Here is a 25512-nt window from a genome sequence, read left to right as displayed (position 1 = left end):
TAAATGAACTTGAGTGTCTGTTGGTCAGGCTTCATATTGATTGTATTTTTTTTTAAGTCTTTGAGGTTAGGCAGATCCCAATGGTATGTTGGAATATCTTCAACTTCTGCACAGTTATCAGTGTCAGTGAGCAGTAGAGAACTCGTAGGTCCTGCACACTCAACTTCTCCAGACATGAGAGGCTGGATAGCCACATGGGAGTTTTGACTTTTTTCCCCCCACCATTCATGAGAGGTATAGAATACCACATGGGAGGCACTTCTGACCCAGGCAGTACCTTAGACACGAGACTGAAGTTGGGGTACTCCCTTTGCAAGCATCCTCACCTACCGAGTTGGACAACTAAGTGAGGACACACATTTACTCATAGTAGGTTGATAATGAGTTACCTGCTTATGTTCCGTTGACAGGTCGGGCTGAATTAGATTGATCCCACCTCATTTAAATTCTTTTAAGCGGGCTAATTCAGGTGTTCAAGGAGCATATTGCATTGTGAAGTTTTCATAATAAAACTAATATTGTAATACTTACCTGAACACCTGTATGATTCCCACCCTCCTCCCCACTTTAATTTTGATAGTGAGTGACTCAATTGGGGATGTCAGCCTCTGTCAGCCGATATTTACAGCAGCGTTGCCAACGGTACCTCAGGTAATTCATTTGACAAGATTTTACTTGCAGCGTTGGTAATGCTGATAGTTAATTACCCACTTTGTGGGTAGAATTATGGGGATATGGTTTGGGCTGGTCAGTGACCAGGGCTAATTCAGGTGTTCAGGCAAGTATTGCAATATTAGTTTTATTATGAAAACTTCATTTCTAGAATCCTAGATTATGTCATACATTATACATATAAGTGTACTGTAATAGTAAATACTAATTATATAACTAATAGAGAAATAGTAAATAATTATATATCTGTTAAAGGATTTAGATTTTATTGCCGAGTGTTTGAAATGGATTGGGTTAGCTGTTCTTCACGTTTTCTGCAAGTGTTGGCTTCTTTAGCTAAACTCTGGCATCCAGATACAAAAAGGTGTAGGAAAATGTACCTATCTGACATAGCACTGACAATTTCATGCGTGACAATTTAGCGCCGAAAATTCAGCTTAAAGACAATTCAGCTTAGAGACAATTCGGCGCATGACAATTCTGCACGTGACGATTCAGGGCAAGGACTATTCAACACAAAGACATTTTGCAAAATAAAATAAAAACAAGGAAAATGAAGAAAACAGTCATCAAATTAATTTTTTATTTGTAACATTGAATTTTAAAAAGCAGACAAAAATATTTTTTGAAATGACATACTATAAAATATTCCTGTACAAAAATATTCATACTAATTTATTTCTGTAATTCATGTGGTAGCTTATATTTTGTAAGTATTCCAATTTGTTTGCTTGATCCCCATATTTACTAACTAGCATTTTTGTTGCCTTATATGTTCACTGATAATTTGCTTTTTTTCTGTAATCGCCTTGTCCAGCTCTTGATTCTCAATATCCTTTTCTCTGCGTTGTCTTGCTCCAATTTCAAAAACTCCTCTTGAGTATGCGTCATAACTTATTCCCATGAACTTCCATTAAAATGAATTCGACCTCTGCATGTGTCTTGTGTACAACGCCAAGACTCCTTTTCATTGCGAAGTTTTCTATGTAAACGATAGCAAAATCCATTTAATAGAATGTGATCACGACCTTTCTCTGGTAAAATCCGCTCCATGGTGCTTTTTTATTTTTTTGTTTTTGTTTTAGCTCAGCGAATGTTTGTAAAAAACTACGCTCCAGAAAGGAAATACATACATCCAGTCAGAGTTTAGAAGAATACCAGTAACTATTCGCATGTTGTTATAGCATAAATAACAACCGTCAATTGTTTGATGGCTGAAAGTGTAAACAATCTTAGATTCTTTGCAAAAATTTTAATGCAAGTATACGTAGTTAGTTTTGTTTTTTGTCGCCAAATCAGAAATAAATTAGTATAATTTTCAATATCTTATTTCAATAAATATCATATTTCATTTTTTTAATTTCAAAAATAATTTACAAATAAAAACTAATTTGATCACTGTTTTCTTAATTTTCCATGCTTTAGCTTTGTTTCGCCAAATTGTCTCTGCGCTGAATAATCCTTGTGCTGAATCGTCATGCGCTGAATTGTCTCTAAGCTGAATTGTCACGTGCTGAATTGTCCTGCGCGGAATTGTCTCTAAGCGAATTGTCACGGCTGATGCTGAATTGGTTACTGCGCGGAGTTGCTCACAGTCTTTGACACTTATTTTGGTATTATTTTGGATTGTTCAAAGAACACATCATCTTGCAATCACCAAATGTATGCTGTTGAAGATATGCTAGCTATGTGGCCTTGTCTAAGATATGTTCGTTATGTGGCCTTATCTACACAATTCCTTTTCATAAAGTTTTTTAATTTCTATTATATTTATCTGAAAGTGACTGATTTTACCCAATCATAATTTTGAATTATATCTTACAGATGGCGTGACACAAGCTGATGGTATTGACATGTCGCACTATCACCATTATGATGATGTAATAAAACTGGCAGAAGAACTGAAGACCAATCATCCAAATTTAGCAGATTATTATAGCATTGGCAAATCTGTTAAGGGGCGTGATCTTATTGTTATCAAAATTAGTGATAACATCCAAGAGCGAAAAGAATGTGAACCAATGTTCAAGTATGTTGCAAATATGCATGGAGATGAAACTGTTGGCCGAGAATTGGTTATTTTTTTGGCACAATATCTTGTCAATAATTATATGAAGGATGATCGCATTACTCGACTAATCAATTCAACTGAAATTCATCTAATGCCCTCTATGAATCCTGATGGATTTGAGGCAGCCCAGGTAATGTAACATTTTAAAGTTCTGAAGGTGAATGATGTTTTTTGAACAATAAACTTTTTTACCTCCTTTTCAAAGGTAAAATAATTGTAGCTCATGTTGACTCAACACATTTTGAAAAGATATTGGTAAATAAAGTAAATTTTGAATGGCAGCTACCAAAGCTTGTCCAACATATGCTTGAGTTACCCATCATTCACTGAAGTGGCTCTTTGGATTATATATTGCTACATAGTTGTTAGTTGAGTCATTAGTTTCAGGTAGTAATGCTAGTTCAGTCTCTTGTGCTCTTTTTAAAAGATATCATTGAGTTGTCTTTTTGACAATCTTTTGGACAGGATTTTTTTTTTTTAACATCATTGACTTTGTCTCTCATTTAATATTTTTTGTTACCCATGCATGATTCACTGTTTATTCATAGAAGTTGGTGAGCTGCCCCTGATGTGATATTCAAGTGGAAAATTTGCATCAAGACTTGATTATTTTAAAAGATTATCATATGTGCTTACAGCCAGTCCCCGAGTTACAGCGGGGGTTCCGTTTCTTGTCATTTGTGCTTACAGGCAGTCCCCGGGTTATAGCGGGGTTCCGTTCCTGGCAGGGCACTGTAAGCCAAAAATTGCCTTAACCTGAATCATCATAATTATAATGGGAATAGATAGCACATACAGCACTGTTACAGTGACGTAAGTCTGGGTTACAGCGTCATAAAGCAGGTAACAGCGTCATGAATCCACATACGGTACTGAAAATTGTGGTTAACAGTGCTGTGTTCAACTCTTTTAAGTCCAGAATGGCATAACCCGAACTTGACGTGACCCGGGGACTGCTCTTACATATTCAGGTTCATTTGATTTTATGTAGTACTACTTATACTACTCTATTCCAGCTGGCACAGAGAATTTATCCTTGCATTAAGTTTGTTTTTCCTCTGTCGACCGTTAACAACTAACTTGAATCACTTCCCAACTATTACATATGTACTATGTCTCTGGTTGGCTTTAGTGTCTCATTTATGGTTCCTGTTTTGGGCTCCTCAATTACCATTGCGAGAATCATCAGACAGAGTTTTCTCATTAGATTCTGCATTGTCTTTCTGTTTACCCTCTACTGGCTGATCTATGAGCAAGAGCCTGTGCTGGCATAAAGCCAGCGTAATCTCAAACAACTGTTTACCCCACAGTACAACAGAAGTTTCCAAGTCAGATATTCCAATTTTGATGTCCAAAATTCCTCAAAATTTACTTTTATTTTCTTTTTTAAAAAAACACAGTAGTTCTTCGCAAAATTCAAGCACACGACAGAGTAATTTTCCTCTTGACAACCATCTCACTTCTGTGTGCAATAGCAAACGAGTGTGTTGTGAGTCCATGTTTTCACAATGTTGTTCAAATATACGAGCCTTTATTGATCTAGTCTTGATGAAATTTACCATTTGGACATCTTGATTAAAAACTTCTTTCAATTTAACACCCAGTGGTTTTGCCATCAGGACCTCTCTGTGCAAGAAACAGTGAGTTGTTATTATCTTGGGATTCTTTTGCTTTAGAAATGATGGAACCCACCATTGATGGAGCTCCATCAGTACAAATTCCAACTCACGACTCCCAGGATAAATTACATTTTTATACATTCAACTTACCTGTCAGATATATACATAGCTATTACTCCGTCGTCCCCGACAGAAATTCGAATTTCGCGGCACACGCGGCAGGTAGGTCAGGTGATCTATCCCCCCGCCGCTGGGTGGCGGGAATAGGAACCATACCCGTTTTCTAATTCATATTTTTTCTGTCGCTTGGAATGTAAACAACGTTTGCAGTTTCTCCTGATGGATTTTCGTGTTTCATCGCCATCGATCGTCTGGGCTAACTTTTACAGGGAAGTAATGGATCTTTGGTTCGGCATACGCTTTTGTTAACTTTTTGATAAAATTAACTTCGAAAATTTCGAAGATTAGTGACGTGTAACTACCGAAGTTTTCGGTAGACACTCATGCACTTTCACGAAAGTGAATTACTTATACTTTCATGAAAGAGAATTACTTATATTTATTCATTAATACAAATAAGTGTTAGATTTGATTGAGAAATGTATATCTTTCTTCCTAGTTGGGGAAGTCAGAAAAGTAACTATCCTTTAGAAGCTTCATTAGCTCTTGTGTTAACGAGCAATTATAGTAGTAACAGTACTAGTAGTTGTTGCATCCTCATCACCTTCTTACTCCGCAGAATCTACAATATCATATTTGCAAATTGTAGACTTTGGATATAGTTCAAATGCGAACTCTTAGAACGTAAGAAGTGAATATAGTGTTTCCCCATTACAATGGAGGGTGCATCTGATCGGCTCTGTCTCGCTCTCAGGTCTAGACCTCTTCCAAGCTCACAAGCCCAGAGGAGAAGGAATGTTTGAAAACCGTAAGGAGGTTTCAGAGAATCCCCACCGGTCAGGCGTCCCCTCGGCAGGTTCTGTAGAGCATCCCAGACTGCCATGGATAGCCATTGGAAAGACGTCCTGAAACAGTGTTTGTTCCGATACGTAATACAAACCCTCGGTCCTTTAACAATAGGAAGGAGCTAGCGGCAGCTGGAACGGTCGTAAGCTTCGAACAAGGGGAGAACGGTAGTTAACTGCTTGTCCGATCGTCGCGCGCCGCGCGACTGGGAGGTAAACAAATCACTTTTGCTTTCGGCCGTGTGTGGGAAGGACGTGTTCGTCATCGCTCTGCCCGCTTTGTCGTTTGCTTTGAGTTTGAGTATTTGCCCTCTCTTTCTGTATAAATCAGAGTGACTGTAAGTACTTGTACATTTCTTTATTGATCTTGCAATGAGTGAATTGGAAGAAATGGAGATATCACCGCGCCCTCCAGTCGCCCGTAGAGTGTGTCCCGGGCTGGAGGGGCGTAGATGTGGAGGTTTTAGATCATTTGTTGATGTGGACCCTCACGAGGTTTGTACTCGTTGTCGGGGGCGAGAGTGCTCCCGCAACGAGCCCTGTGTCACATGTAGAATTGGTCCGAGGCGCAGTGGGTGCTGTACGAGGGCAGGAAGAGACTTAGGCCGCCCAAGAAGTCATCGGAAAGTCAGTGACTCCTTTGGTAACGGACACTTCGTCCTCTTTCCTGCCCCCCGGCCAGCCCCCACGTTTCGCGCCTTCCCCTGCGGGGGGGTAGCGGAGTCCTTCTCCTCTCTCGATCCGTCGAGTGTGGATGAGGGCGCCCGCTACCCGGACGTACAGCTGTACTCGGGGTCTTCCGTATGCTCTGGGGGGGTGCGTCTCCCCCCAGGCGTGAGGAAAACCCCTCTAACTAACCCGACTGTTGCTTCCGCAGGTGTGCCATCAGCGAAGGACGACTTGGGACAGGTGTGGGAGTCGCTGGGACTGCAGGGAGTGCCCAGCATCCAAGGGTTGATTCAGCGGTTGGCGGGGTCGGCAGTGGTCACTCATGGTGCGGTGACCACTACTACAACCACAGTAACGACACCAGCATATGAGATGCCACCGCATCTGGTGTATACGCCACATATAATGTCGGTGACACCCACGGCGGCTATACAAAAACCCATTACTGCCGTGCCAAAGAGGACGGTGCACACCACCTGGATTCTTTGTATTGCCGACCCCGGACTTCCGCTGCCAAAGAGTACCCCCTGGACCTGCCGCCAGTGCCGAGGATGACGGTAACTGCCGACAGGACGCCTGGCTCTCCTGTGGTACCTGCCGTGCCTGCCGTACCTGTTGCTGTCCCAGCCGCTCATTCCTTTTCAGATCAGGGGCCTGCGCATTCTCTTTCAGATGTTCCTGCCGTTCCTGCTGTTCCCGGACCTGTTCCTGTTGTTCCTGCTGTTGGTGGTGCTGTCACAGTCTCAGGTCTTTCCGGACAGGTGCAGTCGGGCCCTGTTGCTTCGGCAACTGCCCCGGCTCCCTCCTGGATGGAAGACCTGACGTCTGTTCTGCGGAGCCTGGCGAAGAAGAAGAGGAAGAGGAAGAAGGTGTCGTCGTCGTCTTCGTCGTCTTCTTCGTCGTCTGCTGCCTCTCCTTCCCCTTTGACTTCTAAGGCTAAACAGCCGAAGAAGAAGAAGGTTGCCTCCTCCCCCCCTAAGAAGACTCCTTCGGGATCTTCTAAGGGCCCGGCTCGCTCAGGCGAGCTGGGGAGCTCTTCTGCTGGTCCTCCTGTTCCTTCGGGAACGGGGCCCGTCGCTTCTTCTGCAAAGAAGAAGTCGACGGGGACCAGAGGTGCACCAGCCTCGGCTGGTGCGTCCTCACCTGGTGCTAGCGGTTCTGCCGCTAAACCAGGTTCCGGTCTCGGCCCGCTTCTCGTTCGCAGAAGAACGCACCGAGTGGACGCTCTTCCAAAGAGGACCGTCCAGCCAAAGTTTTTGACGCCCGAGCTCGCTCGCCGTCAAGACAGCGGCGCGGAGCAGAAGACTGGCGAGAGTCGTGCACACGACTCTCGCCAGGCCAGTGGACGCTCTCGCAGCGATCAACTGGCTGCTCGGGCTGACGTGACGGTCGCTGACCGGCCACGGGTTGAGGCGAGGAAGGAGTCCCCACGGCCGCCGGTACCAGCCACGGCTGGTACCAGCGGTTGGGTTGACGCGCCGAGAGGACGCTGGCCGGTCTCGACGCGACAGAGAGCCTAGCAGGTCACCCGTCCGCCGCTCCCGATGGGACGGGCGGAGACGGTGACCAGCGGCAGCTCGCCTGACGCTAGAGATCGGTCTCGACGTTCTCAGCCGAGCCAATCGCCCCAGGCGAGCGGCAAGGCTAGGCCTGCTGCCCGACCGTCACCGCGGGTTGACGATCAGCAGCAGCCCTCCACGCACGGCTGGTCGGCCAAGCGAGCGAGGGGTGGGGGGAGCGTCAGGTCTGCCTCTCCCCGTACCTTCAACCTCCTCGGGCTATACCGGGAGGAGCGAGGGTACCGAGGAGCGATCACGAGAGGTGCGCCGCTCGTGACCCAGCTATGACGCCGTAACGGCTCAGGCACGGTCTTAGGACCGACCAGAACGTACGCGCAAGTAGTTGGAGGCGACCGTCAGGGGTCTGTTGCTGTTCCTCCTTCTGAAGGAGGAGTATCGAGGGATATGCTCGTTGCTGGAGGGATCCTGGGAACGGTCCTACTCCACAGGACGCTGTAACTCCTGAGATACAGAGGAACTTCGCAGAGGTCATTAAGCTGATGCGTCTGCATAATGACCTTGCGGAAGGATCGCCGCTACCACCGGCAGAGCCCACGTCCCGGCTCGAATCATTTTGGGGTCCCAAGAGGGAGCCCAAAATGATGGTGGGGTTGCCACGATCGGAGCTTGCGGACTCGGTCCTGGATCAGGTGGAGAATCTCGTCTCCGGACGGGAGGACTCGCTAAAATCCGGACGGTCCTCTAAGCTGCCTCCTCCTCTACAGCGGCAGAGGCGATTTTACGTGCCTTTCGGAAGACCCGATACTGCCGAAACAGGTTAACCGAGTTAGCGAGGCTGACTCCAGGTGTGTCCCTGCAGCGCTCCTGTCGGAGAACCTATGGTTCTCGCAGCAGGAGGCACTTGCCCTGGAATCTACCGCTATGGCAGCATTCCAGGCAGTTTCCTGGTTGGATTTGTGGTCCCTCACAATATCCAAAGTAGCGGCCGGCTCTGGGAGTTCTGCTCTCGAAGACGACGCTTCTTTTAGGAGACTGTGCCAGTCTGGAGGAAGAGCAATCTCTTACCTCGCCCATCAGACTGCTAACCTGTGGGCCAACTTGGTTCTTCGACGTAGGGACGCAGTCCTTTAGAAGTTTACCGAGTGACCAAGGGGGCCGGGCGTGAGGCGGCACTCGGGCTACGAAATGGACCTCTTAGGAGTTCCCCAGTCTCTCTTTCCTGGAGAGATGGTGGACGCTGCGGTGGAACGGCGGCGCACTGACGAGAGTGACCGCTTAGTCCACCAGGCAGTCTCGAAGGTTTCTGGGCAATCTCGAGTAACTGCGGCCAAACCAAAGAGCTTGGCTAGCGCTTCCACGGCGGCGAAGACGGTTGCACCGTCCAAACCCCGTGTGAAGACTCCGGTTGTTTCAACTTCTGCTAGAGGAGGCCGCAACCAGCCCTCCTCCCAGCCCTCCTTTCCCCGAGGAGGTGCTGGAAAGAAGTCGAAACGAGGAGGGAAACGCTAGGGACGGCGTTCCCCCTCACCTGCTGCCGGAAGTGGGGGGGTGCCTAGCGAGCCATTGGGCGACTTGGCAGCGCTACGGGCGCCGAGAACTGGATAGTAGACGTCCTTCAGGAGGGATATCTACTACCCTTCGAGTCTCGGCCCCCCCTCATCTCCAACCCGGTCCATCTACAGACCTATGTCCGGGGATCAGCAAAGGACAACGCTCTTCGACAGGAGATCAAGACCATGCTGGCGAAACGAGCTGTAGAAAATCGTGGAGGACCAGTCACCGGGCTTTTACAGCCGCCTCTTCCTAGTGGAGAAGCATCGGGGGGCGTGGCGTCCGGTGATAGACCTCTCTCCCCTGAACCGCTTCGTTCGCACGACGCGGTTCACGATGGAGTCGGCACGCTCAGTGCTCGACTCGATCAGGGGGAACGATTTCATGCTTTCAGTGGACCTGAAGGACGCGTATTTTCAAATACCCATCCATCAGTCCTCCAGAAAGTACCTCCGCTTCATCTTCGACGGGACGGTGTACCAATTCAGGGCACTTTGTTTCGGTCTCTCAACCGCCCCACAGGTGTTCACCAGGAACCGGGCGAGTGTTCACTCTGGTGTCGGCTTGGGCCCATTCGAACGGGATACGTCTTCTGAGGTATCTCGACGATTGGCTAGTCCTGGCGAGCTCCCGCTCGCAGTTGCTACAGGACAGAGATCGACTCCTCAAGTTTTGTCGCGATCTGGGGATCGTGATAAACTACGAGAAGTCCGACCTCGAACCCAAGCAGAAGATGAAGTACCTGGGTTTATGCTGATAGACACGGTAGCAGGGCAAGTCTTTCCCGCAGACTTGCGTATCAGCAAATTCAGGGAGGCAGCCGGCCGGTTCCTGTCTCGGCAGGAACAGGCAGAACAGCAATGGCAAGTCGTGATCGGCCATCTGTTGTCACTCGAGAAGTTAGTCCCTCACGGGCGTCTTCACCTGCGGTCTCTCCAGTGGAGACTAAGGGAGAGTTGGTCTCAGGCCAAGGATCCTCCTTACTTTCCCGTGGCTATCACGGACAAGGTTGAGGCAGGACCTAGCCTGGTGGCTCGACGACAAGAACCTCTTAAGAGGAGTGCCCATACGCACTCCCCCCCGGAGATGCTTCTGTTCTCAGACGCATCGACCGAGGGATGGGGCGCACACCTGGAGGAGTTGCTGACTGCAGGTGTGTGGGACCATCACGAAAAGCACCTTCACATCAATGTCCTGGAACTCAAGGCGGCGTTCAACGCTCTCCAAGAGTTTCAGGACCGCTTGGTGGGACACTCAGTGGTGTTGATGTGCGACAACACCACAGTAGTGGCATATGTCAACAAGCAGGGGGGGCTAGTGTCTCTTCCGCTCCATCAGTTGACGGTGCAGGTGCACGAGTGGGCCACGGCTCACTCGATAGAGCTGTCAGCACGCTACATTCCAGGCAAGAGGAATGTAGTAGCAGACAAGCTCAGCCGTCGGGATCAGGTGATAGGGACCGAATGGTCTCTACACCAAGACGTAGCGGAAAGGCTCTTCAACCTGTGGGGGCGACCGGTCGTAGACCTGTTCGCCACCCGGCACAACAGAAAACTTCAGGTTTTCTTTTCAGCTGTGCCGGACCCTATGGGCAGCTGCAGAGGACGCTCTCCAACACCCCTGGGACAACCTCTTCGCTTACGCCTTTCCTCCCTTCTGTCTGATTCGGAAAGTGATCAGTCGAGCGCTGGTCACTCCCAATCTCAGAATGATCCTGGTGGCTCCCAAACGGCCACAAGCCGTTTGGTATCCGGACCTGCTGGCTCTTCTTGCGGACGCACCGAGAGAGCTACCCACTTGGCACAACCTTCTAGCCCAGCCACACGTAGAACAACGGTACCACCAAGCAGTCCAGTCCCCTTCAACTTCACGGCTGGCTGTTATCCACCATCTCTTGCGAACGAGAGGCTTTTCTCGTAGCGCAGCAACACGTCCGACAGTCCTCTGCAGCTGTGTACCAGGGGAAGTGGGCCGTCTTCTGTGGTTGGTGTCGTAGACAGGGTCTGTCTCCTCTCAGAGCCACTCTTCAGCAGGTAGCAGGATTTCCTCGTGTTTCTTCGCCGAGAGAAGCTCCTCTCAGTACCCACAGTTAAGGGATATAGAGCCGCCCTGGCCCTCGTCCTAAACTGAGGGGACTGGACATCTCGAACTCGTTCGAGATTTCCTTGCTAATGAGGAGCTTCGAAAGGTCTTGCCCACCCAGGGAACTCAGGTCCCCCTGCGTGGGATGTGACTCTCGTACTTAGGAGTTTGACTCGAAGACCCTTCGAGCCACTCCGAGAGTCGTCAGACAGGGATCTGACCCTCAAGACCCTCTTCTTGCTGGCCCTGGCATCGGCGAAGAGAGTAGGGGAACTACATGGCCTTTCTTATGATGTTAAACATACCAGAGGCTGGGGATCTGTGACGCTCGATTTCGTCCCGAACTTCGTAGCTAAGAACTCAGAATCCTTCGATCCCTGACGACAGGTTCGAGTCTTTCACGATCCCCTCCCTCCTGGACTTCACCGATAACGATGCGGATGAGATGCTGCTTTGTCCTGTGAGGGCGCTACGGCGCTATCTGAAGAGAACTCGACATCTCAGGCCTGAGTGTCGACGCCTCTTCGTTAGCACTGGGGTTACCAAGAAAGAAGTCTCCAAGAAAACACGCTTTCTTTCTGGCTGCGTGAGGTGATCAGGAGAGCGTACGAAGCTGATGGTAGCGACGACATCCGTACGCTCCGACCGAGAGCCCACGAAGTCAGAGGTATCGGACCCTCCTTAGCGTTCCGTAAGAACTTCTCCGTGGCGCAGGTCCTGAAGGCAGGTGTCTGGGCCAACCAGACCACCTTCACGTCCTTCTACCTTCGGGATATTGCCCACAAGTCCTTGGATACTTTTTCCTTGGGACCTGTGGTGGCTGCTCAACACGTTGTGTAAGCTTACCCAGCACCCGAGCAGGCAGAACAGCATCGATTCCTGGTATGACTGGGAGAATGAATGTGTGAATGAGAGAGTGACTGGCTTCTCTTCACCATCTTTTTCTACCTCTACCTGTGGGCAGAGGGATACGGTCGTTACCTTGCTGGAAGGGAGTCAGATGCAGGTAAGCTATTCAACAGAGCTCCATCCTACCTCTTTAACTAGAGATAGGAGTAAATATCCACCACTTTCTCAAGGGGGAGAAAGTGGATGCCGACATGAGACAAACCCATTACTTTACATTTGCTCATGTAAAGGAAAAAGTTCTTACAATGCTGGTACAAAGAGATACGCTTGCCTCTCTCTTAGTACTCGGCCCAGAGGTCTGACCATTGATCCTGCGGTGCACACCCCGATCAATCGGACAGAGGCTTGGATCCCTCCCTCGCTCTTACGACCAGGGAGGCATTCCAGGGATGGACGAACACCAGTCTGTTCATCAAAAGACTCAGATTCCTCCCACCAAGAAGTGAGTCTTCCTATTGTTAAAGGACCGAGGGTTTGTATTACGTATCGGAACAAATGACAATTTGTCGAAAATTGCATTTTCCTAACTATACAAACCTGAGGTCCTTTACATATAGTCCCTCCTCATGCCACCCCTCACTCTGCGTATTTTGCATGGGCCAAAAGCAAAAGTGATTTGTTTACCTCCCAGTCGCGCGGCGCGCGACGATCGGACAAGCAGTTAACTACCGTTCTCCCCTTGTTCGAAGCTTACGACCGTTCCAGCTGCCGCTAGCTACTTCCTATTGTTAAAGGACCTCAGGTTTGTATAGTTAGGAAAAATGCAATTTTCGACAAATTGTCATTTCTCCCTTTTTATGCCTACTGTTCCATGATGGATAGGAGAACTTCGAATGAATGAATTTGACGAAGATCCTTGTATAATGCCTTCTGGTAGAATTATTCAAAATGAGAATGACATTAATCGATCCACCTTTCGAATCAGGCGACGATTTAGCGCCTTCTAATATTAGAGATCATTCGATAACGTTTGTGATAAAGTCATTGTTCGAACATTTTTTCGCAACTAGACGAGAATGCTGTCCCATGGGGGTATGAAATTGTTATTTCAACATAAGATTCCCCATCGGTGCATTTTTAGATATAGATCTACAGTGGACCCCCCGTATTCGCGTTCTCCAGATTCGCGGACTCACACATTCGCGGATTTCTCTCGGGAACGTTTCCCTGCATTATTCGCGGAAAATTCACGCATTCGCGGTATTTTTCTATGATAAATATCCACAAATTCCTGGTTTTTTTGATGGATTTCATCATAAAATGCACTTTTTGTGATAAAACTATTAAAAAAACCATGTAGGAAAATTTTTAGTGGGTTTTTCTTGAGTTGTAACTAACAAAATAGGCTGTTTTTAGCATTTTTATAGGGGTTCCAAACATTCGCGGATTCTAACAATCCCAGGGGAGGTCTGGTACGCATCCCCCGCGAATACGGGGGGACCACTGTATTCTGATTAGAACGATTTAGATTATTTGTCAATCGAATGAATTATATGGATCTCGTTGAGTGATAAAGCATATATGTATGACTTTTAAGCATCTAGCTCCTACCATGCTTAGGACAAATCGCCTTAGGACTACAGTATGGCAAGGCATACTCACATACCGAAATTTATGCTATAATGGTCAAGTGAAATCCTTACAAAATTTCCTAAATTAATACGGTTTACCTTAATGTAACAGTATTATAGAGTATTCTATTACGCTAGAGTATGAGTTATATGATGCTTTCGTGTCTTCGAGAAGTGATCGGAGAAGCATATCTTTATTGGTGAATTGAGAGTAGGATAGAAACATTTTTCTTCGTGTTAGAAGAGGTTTCCATGAATTACCAGTACCCTTCTTGGACTTTCCTAGGAAGAAATTGTTTAAAAGGATTGTTTAGACGACACCTATTTAGTTTCTAGACTTGTCGAAGTCTCGTTCGCTTAATTATGCTTATATAAAACTTCCTGAGCTCGATAATAATTTTATAAGATTCCTTTATTTAATGGAGTAACTGGCAACTCTGGAAAGGGAAGGCCAGACGGCTTTCGAAGACTGCTTTCGCTTTGAATTGAGAGAGAGACCAGCGGCAGTACCATGTTGTTCTCAGTCGTGAGCGGTCGTTTACCGCTCTCTCTCCTGCGGAATGGGATAACTAACCGTATCTCTTCCCTACAATCGTGGTCTGAGCCTCGGATTGAGGGAATACTGAAGCTATCATAAATAAAATATTGTCTGCCTTTTGTTAGGAAGCTTTCAATAAGAAAGATATTACAACCTTTCAATGCTGTTTACCGTAGATAACATGATTAAAGGATTCTAATGTAGCAGAACATTTTATTTTTTAATGCACTCATACTTACGAAAGCATGTCTTATTAGAGTACATACTTAGTGAGAAGAGAGATGTAATAGAGATTCACTTCAAGACTACGCTATGGTTAAGTCTTTCAAGAAACGACACAACCGTATTTTGAATCGGATATTGCGCAGAAGTTGTATGAGTCGAATGGGAAACATTCTTTTAGTGGGAAATGGTTTCCCTGAATGGATTATACTAGGTATATAATAGTTTTTCATAATAAGAACGGAATTAACATATGAAAGGATGTCGGGTACCATAAAGACACAGATGTTCTGGCACATAACATAAAGATAATTAGTAGGAGGTGCCAGCCTGGCGCAAATTGCGCCAGCCTGGTGCAATAAGCCAAGAACACCATCCAAAATATTTCTCGTTCAGGAAAAAAGGGGGGGGATATGGAAGAATTAACTGAGGAAAGAATAATTCCCCTTCCGATATACTCGAATTAGAGGAAAATTGAGAAGAAACATCCAACTATGGAAGTACTGTAGAATTATAGGATTCTTACAGCACCTCTTCTTATTTTGATATCGAGATTTCCTGACCACGGTTGCAAGTAATGGGCCATAAAGGCTCCAGCCAGGCTTTAACCAGGCGATAGGTGCCAGCCAGGCGCGGAGCACCAGCCAGGCGCCAGCCAGAAGCGTGACGCCTCCCAGGAGCGAGGACGCTGCGAGGCGCGAGACGCCAGCCAGAAGTGTGACACCTCCCAGGAGCGAGGCGCCAGGCAAGTGCGAGGACGCTGCGAGGCGCGAGACGCCAGCCAGAAGCGTGACGCCTCCCAGGAGCGAGGCGCCAACCAGGCGCAAGACATCAGGATCTCCAATTTCTCAGTATTTGGAGATAGACTTTCCAAGAGTTTCCTCTTTGAGAACTGACACAAGATCAGTTTTTTCCTGACAGGGACACAAGTTGTCGCACAGGCGGCCGTGGCCCTTGTCAGGATTAACTGAAATTGCGGAAGTCTCTAACAAGAACAGACTTCTCATGTCAGGTGATATAGTGGTCGCGTGAGCGACTTCTATCCTGGCAAGAGGAGTTGTTTTGGGAGAAACTTTCTTTGCCAGATCAACCCTCTACTGACAATTATTCTAGATATTGCACAGGCGAACGTAGTACGTGTCAGGATAAGTGGGTTCTTCTGCTTTATAGACCTTTACATGGTGAAGAGAACCGATATCTTTAGAAGTCTCTCGCTTTCCTCAACCTTATGAGACAAGTGATAGAAAATATATCGGACTCATAAGTTAATCTGGGTGCAGGTTTTAGAAAGACCTTGGCAACCCCTTTTTTATTGCACGTTTTGGCTAGTCCCTTGAACCATGCAGCTCCTCTTTCTCCTCTTTCATTGTTATTAACAGGATGTTATATTATCCTACTCCTATTTAAACATATAACAAGGGAGACCTTAATGTTTTGGTACTGGAAAAGACTCGTAGGAGCTCTCAGTATTGGGTGAGAGGCTTTTTCAAGTATTTGAACCATACATTACGGCCTGATGTCCTAGGATAGGAATCTTGAATGATTCTCCTCGATCCTGGATCATTTATTAGGAGAATAGGATAATAATAATTTGTTGTTTTGCTGAATAACGATGATAGAATATTCCATTCTCTCGTTGCCCAGGCACGAGGACGGGAAGAAAGAATATAAGAGAGAGGTAGCAATCTACTCCATCTTTATTTTATAGAAAGGGGAATAAAATTTAGTCGTTTTCCCCTAAAATATAAACTCTTCACAGAATGTAAGACAAAGGGCGTCAAAGAAAGAGAGGATACTACGTTATGCCTCATTTTAGACAGAGAGGTTGGATTCACAGAGGTCACGTTCTTCTCACCGCAAGTTTTGGAAGTCTTTTCCAAGACAGTCTGAATATTCTTTCAGCATCTATTTTAAATGGACCTTAACAACCTCTCCACTCTGAGTCTGTCTGCGTGCAGACTGACCAGAAGTGGACATGAATGAGAGGATGTTTCAAGGTAAATGACAGTAGTCATGAATAAGATATATAATTACTGCAGATCGTGCTAGAGGGAATGAGGAAACTGTCCTCTTCCGATACCTCTGTGAACCACATAGCGGTTTTTTTCTTCCCTTTCAGAGGGAAGAATCACCTTTGTATATATCTGCTATCAAAGAACGCAGTAAAAGGCTATACTCTGTCTCGATAAAGGGAATTGGAGATAGCAGAGCATTAAGATCTTCGGGATCTTATACAATACCTCTACACGACAAGACTAGGAGATCTTATAATTACAATTGGATCCTATTTGGGCCTCAGATTCCGTGTTCTGACAAGATGGAACTGCTCCTCATCAATGTTTCTCTTGGTACTAAACGACCAAAAGGACGAGTGAAATTTTGGGCTTGGAATCTGGAATCAAATTCTAGAAAGACTAGGCAATGGGTTCCTGCCAGCATGGTATGTTTGGCAAAAGAACTAAAACCTTTTATTCCTGGATCAACGTTTTCAGATAAAGGATTCGTTGTCCAGGCAATGTATTTACGTTCTCATCTACAAAAGAAGATAAGGTTTAAACGTTTGCTGACAGAGTCTTTGGAATACGATGAGGGCTAAAAAACCACTTCCCAGAAGGTTCGAAGAGATATTTAAAGAGCTAGAAATCAGGAATCCTCCCAATTTCAGCTCAGAATCTCCTTAGACTTCCAGGCTTTTCTTTCCCACCTTCGTGCAAGGATAGGGAAGATTTTGCAACAGAGAACTCATCAACATGTAGGAAGAGTGCTCGTTAGCAACGGAAGTATCAAGTATGATCCTCCTCGGAGGAAGACTGGTCTCTCGGACTATTAGATTTCCTATCGTCTACTGGATGTAGCTGACTAAAATTACCTTCCCTTGTTGCAGAGGCCATAAGCTCAAAGTGAAAGAATTCTTCCACCCTTTTCCATTCTCCTGATAAACGATTGTGGATGTTCAGACTTTCGGACAATGTAGCGCCAATCAGGCGCCAAATGCCAAACAGGCGTAAAGACGCCAGAGCAAGACAGTCCAAATAAACACTGTCATTGTCTGATGAGGAGGAGTAGGCCTCCAATCTGGCGCAGATGCGCTAGAGGCAAATAAATCAGGCAAATAAAGTGTCCGAGGTGGAAATCGCCAGTTTTCATCGAGACTCTTAAACAAGCTCGAATCTCCAGCAAGTGGGGAGAAGTCAGCCAGGCGTGAGAGCCAGCCAGACGCGAGGCGCCAGGCAAGCGATTAAGCGCCAGCCAGGCGCGAGGCGCCAAGCACCAAGGAGCGAGTGAGGCGCCCAGCCAGGCGCGAGTGGGAGGCGGGCCCAGCCAGGCGCGAGTGAGGCGCCATCCAGGCGCGAGACGCCAGCCGGCGCAGACCAGCCATGCGCGAGACGCCAGCCAGCGCGAGACGCCAGGCAGGCGCGAGGCGCCAGGCTGGCGCGAGGTGCCAGGCAGGCGCGAAGCGCCAGCCAGGCGGAAGCCAGGCTCTAGGCTTCATCCAGAAGAGATCTATTTCAAAGAAAGCCCTGGTCTTCTTTGGAACAGTGGAATCTCTAAAGCACTTCTTGAGTAACTTGATGATTCCTTCAAACAGCTAAGAATTAAAAGCGCTTGAAGTGCGAGCTTTTAACAATTCTTGTTCTTTCCATAACAATATGTTGTGAGAGACATATTAGCTGTAATAACGGGAGATGCAACTCTGTGTTGACTTCTCTTTGCACGAATGAGATCAAGTGGGCCTATGAGAGATCCTTCTCTTTTTGTTATACGTGTCCACGGATGCGTTGCTGGGATAGGGAGACGACACTGATCCTTAACTAGTGAATTAAAAAAAATTTTATTTTTTTATTTTTTATTTAACATAAGTGTATTATTTTTTGGGGTTATTTGAAATGAGTTTGGGGATAGCTCTTTTCAAATTAAGCACAAACCCTCGTGTTAGGATCAGGTGATCGGGATCGGTGTTGTGCTCCTTAAATTATGCCAATAGGCATTGGTGTATTGTCATGTAAGTGGATAAGACCCCATTGACAAATGACCACTAGATTCTGTCAAGTAAGTGGATAAGACCCCATTGACAGATCTACAAGAACTCTTAGCCATAGGTCACATCCTCGCTGAGGCTCTTGAGACGAAGCAGACTACTAGCAATAGCTAGGAAGTTGACCCTTCGTCTAAACACATAGGAACCAAGGTTTTATTTATTTATTACCTGCAACGTATGTTGTTTACCTGTCTATTCAGTAATAGCTGTCTTTTACCCTCCACCAATGGTGTGAATCAGCTATGTATATATCTGACAGGTAAGTTGAATGTATAAAAATGATATTGTTATGATACAATAAAGTTTTATACATACTTGCCTGGCAGATATATACAATTAAATGGCCCACCCAGCCTCCCCTCAGGAGACATCTGGAAGAAAAAATATGAATTAGAAAACGGGTATGGTTCCTATTCCCGCCACCCAGCGGCGGGGGGATAGATCACCTGACCTACCTGCCGCATGTGCCGCGAAATTCGAATTTCTGTCGGGGACGACGGAGTAATAGCTATGTATATATCTTCCAGGTAAGTATGTATAAAACTTTATTGTATCATAACAATATCATTTCTCAAAATAACTATTCAAAATAAGGAAAATATCTTCACCTTTAGTAGTGGTAAGCAATTCCTTGGAACAAAGATATTGATTTGCTATTCTATCCCCATCAATAAAGTTAATAAAAGCCAGTAGTTGCACTTTGTTACTTGTCTGTTAATTCATCAGCTTGTAGCGCAAAGTATGCATCCTGACGTTTATTATGACAAACATTTTCCTCAACATCGGTAGACATATCCAGAATATGCCTATGAACAGTATCATTTCATAGTGGAATTTTACTTAATTGTTTCTGTGCATCATCTCCTAACAGTCTTCACCATCTTTCTGCGAGCAGGCAAAATAATAGATTCAGCAAGAGTATGTGACTTCATCTTTATGGCAATCATTTCCAATACTTCATAAGATGCAATTTAAGCTTTTTCAGACGACGTTACTCTACTTTTGAAAGCAAATGCTTGCTCTCTTTATTGCTGAAGTAGTCTTTTGAAATTATTTATGTCTTTTCCTTGAAGACTGTAATGCGACATTTGAAAATGTTTATTTAATTTACTAGGAAGCATCGATTTGTCATTTTGTAACCACAAACTGAACACAATGGGAGAGGCTGATTTTCATCTCCAGTCCACGTGAAGCCAAAACTAAATAACTTTTGTCGTATTTCCGATTAGGTCTAATCTTAATTTTCTTTGCTGGACACTTCACTTCACTCGAAATTAAAAGGAAAGATTAAGGAATTTACCTTCCAGTTTAAAATGTCAAATATCGAAGACTTGACTCAGACATAGAAGCATATACTCGGTGTCTACAAAATTTCTGAAATAATTACAGATAACGTATTATAAACATTAGAATATAATTTTCCTATTCCTTGGGGCGCACAGGTTGATAAACGCTGTTATAAGGTGCCTTATGGAACTGGAACTCATCCCGTTACGGCACCATAAATTGCCATTGTTCCGATACGTAATACAAACCCTCGGTCCTTTAACAATAGGAAGGTAACTAGCGGCAGCTGGGACGGTCGTAAGCTTCGAACAAGGGGAGAACGGTAGTTAACTGCTTGTCCGATCGTGCGCGCGGGCCGAAGAATCACTTTTGCTTTCGGCCGCGGGTGTGAAGGACGTGTTCGTCATCGCTCTGCCCGCTTCATCGTCGTATGCTTTGTTTATATTGTGTTTTCTACTAATGGTTTGGTTTGACTTGAAAATGAAACTGTAAGTACACTGTTTTCATTTTCATTACTTGATTATGAATCAACATGGAGCTATCGCCGTAGAGACGGCGATTTCCGCTCTTTTCATGAATTGAACCCTTGAATTATGTCTCGGTGCCGAGGGCGGGCGCACTCGCGCCGAGTCATGTATTTTGGGCGAAAGTGTGTAATTGAAAGATGTAAGTACTCTTTTTCATTATATTTTTGCCCTGTGCGTTCGTTGCCGAGAGCTTGATTGCGCTCGGCAAGAGCCTCTTATTTTGTATGAATAGAATGCAATGAAAGTGGATTCGCAATGCAGTTTTCTTTTCATTTTCATTTATTAATTGCATCAAATTTAATTTTGGATCAATTTCCGCTCTTACCCGGGAATTAATCCTTACGATTTATTGCTGTGAAAGTGAAAATAGCAAGTGCAGTATTGTTCATTTTCATATATATTTATGATAGCATCATATTATTATGGATCAAGTTTCCGCTCTTACCGGGAATTGATTTTTCCCTCTTTAAGTTCTATGAAGTGAATCGCAAGTGCAGTATTCTGTTTCATTTTCATATTACTTTTCACTGCTGTGCGGGGGTAGGGGAAGCGAAGGTCTGCCAGGAAGTCGTCGGAAAGCTCTCCCGCGACTCCCTTGGTATCCGATTCTTCGTCTTCTTTCCTGCCCCCCCGCTCAGCTTCCTCGTATTTTGTTTTTGGGTCTTCCTTCCGTTCGGGGTGGGGCATGTCTCCCCCCCCGTGCGTGAGGGAACCCCTCTTACTAATCTGTCTGTGCTACCGCAGGTGCTACAGCCGTGGGAGACGACCTTGGACAGGTATGGACCACTGCGGCTGCAGGGCGTGCCTAGCATCCACGATCTGCTGCAGAGTCTAGCGAGGTCTGGGGCGGTGACCTTGGAGTGGTCTCCACTACAACCTTCACGGCCGATTATGCTGCTTCCCCCCGCTGGTCTACACTCCCCATGCTGTGTCGGTGACGCCGTCTGCCGCTTCTAGGGCCGGTCGCCGCCGTACCGAGGAGGGGTATGCCGCCGCCGCCTGTGTTTTCTTTGTGTTGCCTGCCCCAGACTTCCGCTGTTCCAGCAGCTCGCCCCTGGACCGGCCGCCAGTACCACGCTGGCTGCCGATGATTCTACGAGGCGATGGCTGGGCCTGCCGTACCTGTCGCTGATGTGGTTCCCGCTACTGGCTTGGCTGTCCCTTCTGTGTTTACCGCTGCCACTGTTCCTGCCGCTCCTGAGCTGGTTGCTGTTCCTGTCGCTCCTGGTTCCTGCGCCTGTCCATGCTGGTCCTGCCCATGGTGTGTCTTCCCCAGTCCCAGGTCCTTCCGGACAGGTGCAGTCGGGCCGTGTTGCTTCGGCAATAGGCCCGACTCCGGCCTGGATGGAGGACCTGACGACTGTCCTGCGTGAGCTGACGAAGAAGAGGAAGGTGTCATCTTCGTCTTCGTCTGTTGCTGCCTCTTCCCCTTCGACTTCTAAGGCCCATAAGCCGAAGAAGAAGAAGGCTGCTCCCCCCCCTAAGAAGTCTCCTTCGGGAACTTCTAAGGGCCCGTCCCACCTCGGTGGGACGGGGGGTCCTTCTGCTGGTCCTCCTGCTCCTTCGGGAGCGGGGCCCGTCTCCCCTTCCGTAAGGAAGAGATGACGGGGACCAGAGGAGTATCGGTTAGCTCTGGTACTTCCTCGCCTGGTGCTAGCGGCGATGCCGCTACGCCAGGTTCCGGCTCGGTCTCTCGTTTGCGGGAGATCCCGAGTGTACGCTCTCCCTCGGGAGACCGTGCAGCCAAAGTTTCGGCGCCAGAGTTCGCTCGGCGCCAAGACCACGGCACGGAGCAGAAGGCTGGCGAGAACCGCTCAGGTGACTCGCCAGGCCAGCGGCCGCTCTCGCAGCGACCAGCTGGTAACCGGGTTTTGTTATTCCCCCTAAGAAGACTCCTTCAGGAACTTCGAAGGGCTCGTCACATTCCGGTGTGACGGGGGGGTTCTTCTGCTGGTCCTCCTGTTCCTTCGGGAACGGGGCCCGTCTCCCCTTCTGAGAAGAAGAAGAAGACGGGGACCAAGGGTGTGCTGGCTACCGCTGGTACACCCTCGCCTGGTCTTGGCAGCTCTGCTGCTAAGCCAGGTACCGGCTCGGTTTCTCGTCCGCGAGAAGTTCCGAGTGTACGATCTCCTTCGGGTGACCGTGCAGCCAAAGTTAAGACGCCTGAGTTCGCTCAGCGTCATGACCGAGGCACGGAGCAGAAGACTGTCGAGAGCCGCTCAGGTGACTCTCGCCAGGCCAGCGGCCGCTCTCGCAGCGACCAGCCGGTACTCGGGTGGACGTGACGGTCTCTGACCGGCCACGGGTTGAGGCTGGGAAGAGGTCCCCCAGGTCCCCTCGACCGACGGTACCAGCCTCGGTTGGTACCAGCGGTTTGACGTGCCGCGACGACGCTCACGGTCTCACGGCGAAAGCGAGCTCTGCAGGTCACCTGACCGCCGCTCCCACAGGGACCGGGCGGATACGGTGACCAGCAGCAGCTCGTCTGACGCACGGGACCGGGGTCGACGTGCTCAGTCGAGCCGCTCGCCACAGGTGAGCGGCACGGCCAGGCCTGCAGATCGATCCCCACCGCGGGTTGGTGATCGGCTGCAGCCCCCCACGTACGCTGGTCCTGCCAGCGAGCGGGGGTGGGAGCGTCAGGTCTGTCTCTCCACTACCTTCAACTTCCTCGGGCTACACCGGGAAGAGCGAGGTAGCTAGGAGTGATCGTGAGAGGTGCGCCGCTCACGATCCCGTCACGACGCCGCACGTGCCACGTATGGTCTTAGGACCAACCAGGACGTACGCGCAAGTGATTGGAGGCGACCGTCAGGGGGAGAGGGGGTAGCGTCAGTTCTGTCTCTCCGATACCTTCAACTTCCTCGGCATACGCCAGGAAGAAGCGAGGTATATGGGAGTGATCGTGAGAGATGCGCCGCTCACGATCCCGTCACGACGCCGCACGTGCCAGGTTGGTCTTAGGACCAACCAGGACGTACGCGCAAGTGATTGGAGGCAACCGTCAGGGATCTGTTGCTGGTCCTTCTTCTGAAGGAGGAGGGTCCTGGGAGCTGCTCTTGTTGGAGGGACTGGACGGTCCTACTCCTCAAGACGCTGTAACTTCCGAGATTCAGAGTAACTTTACCCAGGTTATTGCACTGATTCGTCAGCACAACGACCGGGGGGAAGGATCGCCGCTCCCACCAGCAGAGCCCATGTCTCTGCTCGAGTCGTTTTGGGGCCCGAGAGGGAACCCAAACCGACGGTGGGTATGCCGCGATCGGAGCTTGCCGATTCTGTCTTGAACCAGAGTCTCGTCTCCGGACAAGAAGGCTCTCTCAGTTCTGGCCGGTCGATCAAGCTACTTCCACCTCCTCTACTGCGACAGCGGCGTTTCTACGTGTCTTCGGACACCGTATTTAAATACTCCTTCGGTCCTCCTGAGAGGTTTCGACCTCGACGAGGACTGGAATGAGTCGGAGGACGGTATCGGCTCTCTCCTGTCAGGTGTCGATCAGCCCCACCCAGACGACGTTCACAGTGGCGGCAGACCCTTACCTACAGTGAGAGTTCGTAACCCTCCTCGGGAAAAACGTTTTCTCCTGACGATACGTTTTCCCAGACTCTGAGAGGCCATCGCCGCAAGGCGGTGGCTGCTCCTACTCTTCTCCAACTGCTAGTTCCACTGGGAAGGCGAGCGAGTATCCAATTCCTCCCCCATTCCCTCTCTCCTTACGGCTACGAGGGAAAGGGGAAGGATCCTACAGAGATTTCTCTGTAGGATCCCACGTTGGGGACTGCGCTACCAGGGGGGACCTTCGGGTCCTACCTGACGTAAGCCCCGGTCGTTGAGGAGGGATCCTGCCCCATTCTCGATTTCTACGGGAATCGAGAGGACCACCAGCCGATATCGTTTGACGAATTCGGTGGGGGTTTCGCAGACTGCTTAGAATTCTACGGAATTTCTAGCGCATTCAGTGTTAGAGTTTCTTACGATCTCCAAACACATAGGCGAGACCACGGTCCAAAGTGAGCGAGACGAGAATCCCCGATATGTTACACGATAATCGGGAACCTCGCCTATGCTCGAATTCCTGGAATTTCTAGCATTAGGAAGAAGACTGCTGCTGAAAGAAGACTGTGACAGTAGGCGACCAACCTGGAATAGAGAAGAACGGACGGGAATATCCAGTTTGGCTGGAACTATCGTCTTAGTATTCTGTTCACCATTGAAGCTTTCCTTCGAGGAAGACTTCTCCTTCACTCTCTTTAATAGAGAACGAAGGTGGTCGATCTCCAATCCTTATTTTGTTTTCTTGAAGGAAAGAATTTAGGATGGAGATCGTTGTTCAGAATCCTACAAATATACTACGTATATTAACCTCGCGACATGATTCTGCTAAGCAGTTGAATGGTCCGAGGGGTAGGCGCATATCCTGGTTATTCTACGGATTGCGACTTAGACGAAAAGTATTCTAATTGAAACTGCAACCCGGTTGCCTGCAACCTCCCAGGAGTTTCCAGTTTCAATTTTATACTTATGGTGTTGTCACAACAACACCATTTAAGCTTTTATATTTACCGAAATTCGTTTCGCTTAAATATAATTGCTCGAGCATATCTTTTTATGCTCGGTGGTTCTAGCCGAACGCATTCCTTCGTGGAAAGGATTACTTGGCAACTCAGGATGACGAGTCAGCGACAGCTACTGCGTATTGAATTGCCCGAGGCATTTCAGTATCAGCTGCCGCTTTGAGATAGACGGTTGTTTATGTCTTTCTCACCTGCTTTGATTGAATAACAACCGTATCTCTGCCCAACAATCACGGACTTAAGTCTCTGATTAACGGGGATTCTCGCATACATGAATGACCATCTACTGCTGTGAAACGCTAGTATTCATCGTCTTCGGTATTGCGAGAATTTTAAACAGAGATATCTATTCGACTCTCATCTTTCTGTTTACCGCACGGTAACAGAATTCTGTAATAGTCTCTTGCTGCATCGTATCCCGATAATGCGAATGATTTTTGCGGAATCTGAGTTTGTCCTCAAAATATCTTGTATTCGGAGGTGTACAATTGTTCATTGTTCACCCCGGATTAGCAGATGTATTGAAAGACATCGCCTACTCCCACACCTGCCAGCTTTACTTCCAAACGTTCAGCCCATGAGAAGCAGTTCTTCAAGCGGCTCTCCCCTGTGTTTCATTACTGAAGAACGCCCCGCTTTCATTGCACAACGGACAGCAATGGAATGGCGGTTAGCGTTTTCAGTCATTTGTAAGC

General features: G+C 47.7%; 1 protein-coding gene across 2 annotated transcripts in view; it reads left to right on the top strand.

Annotated features, from left to right (window-relative positions):
- Positions 1–25512, top strand: part of LOC135210924 (carboxypeptidase D-like) — a gene marked incomplete at its 3' end in the record, with an annotated part of 572526 nt that overhangs the window by 33864 nt on the left and 513150 nt on the right. For both annotated transcript variants that reach the window (XM_064243890.1, XM_064243891.1), the window contains 1 exon segment: positions 2497–2873. In XM_064243890.1, coding sequence (XP_064099960.1) covers positions 2497–2873 — 377 coding nt within the window.

The sequence above is a fragment of the Macrobrachium nipponense genome, chromosome 4 (assembly GCF_015104395.2).
Source record: "Macrobrachium nipponense isolate FS-2020 chromosome 4, ASM1510439v2, whole genome shotgun sequence".
Taxonomy (NCBI): domain Eukaryota; kingdom Metazoa; phylum Arthropoda; class Malacostraca; order Decapoda; family Palaemonidae; genus Macrobrachium; species Macrobrachium nipponense.
This window is presented reverse-complemented; position numbering and strand designations above follow the sequence as displayed.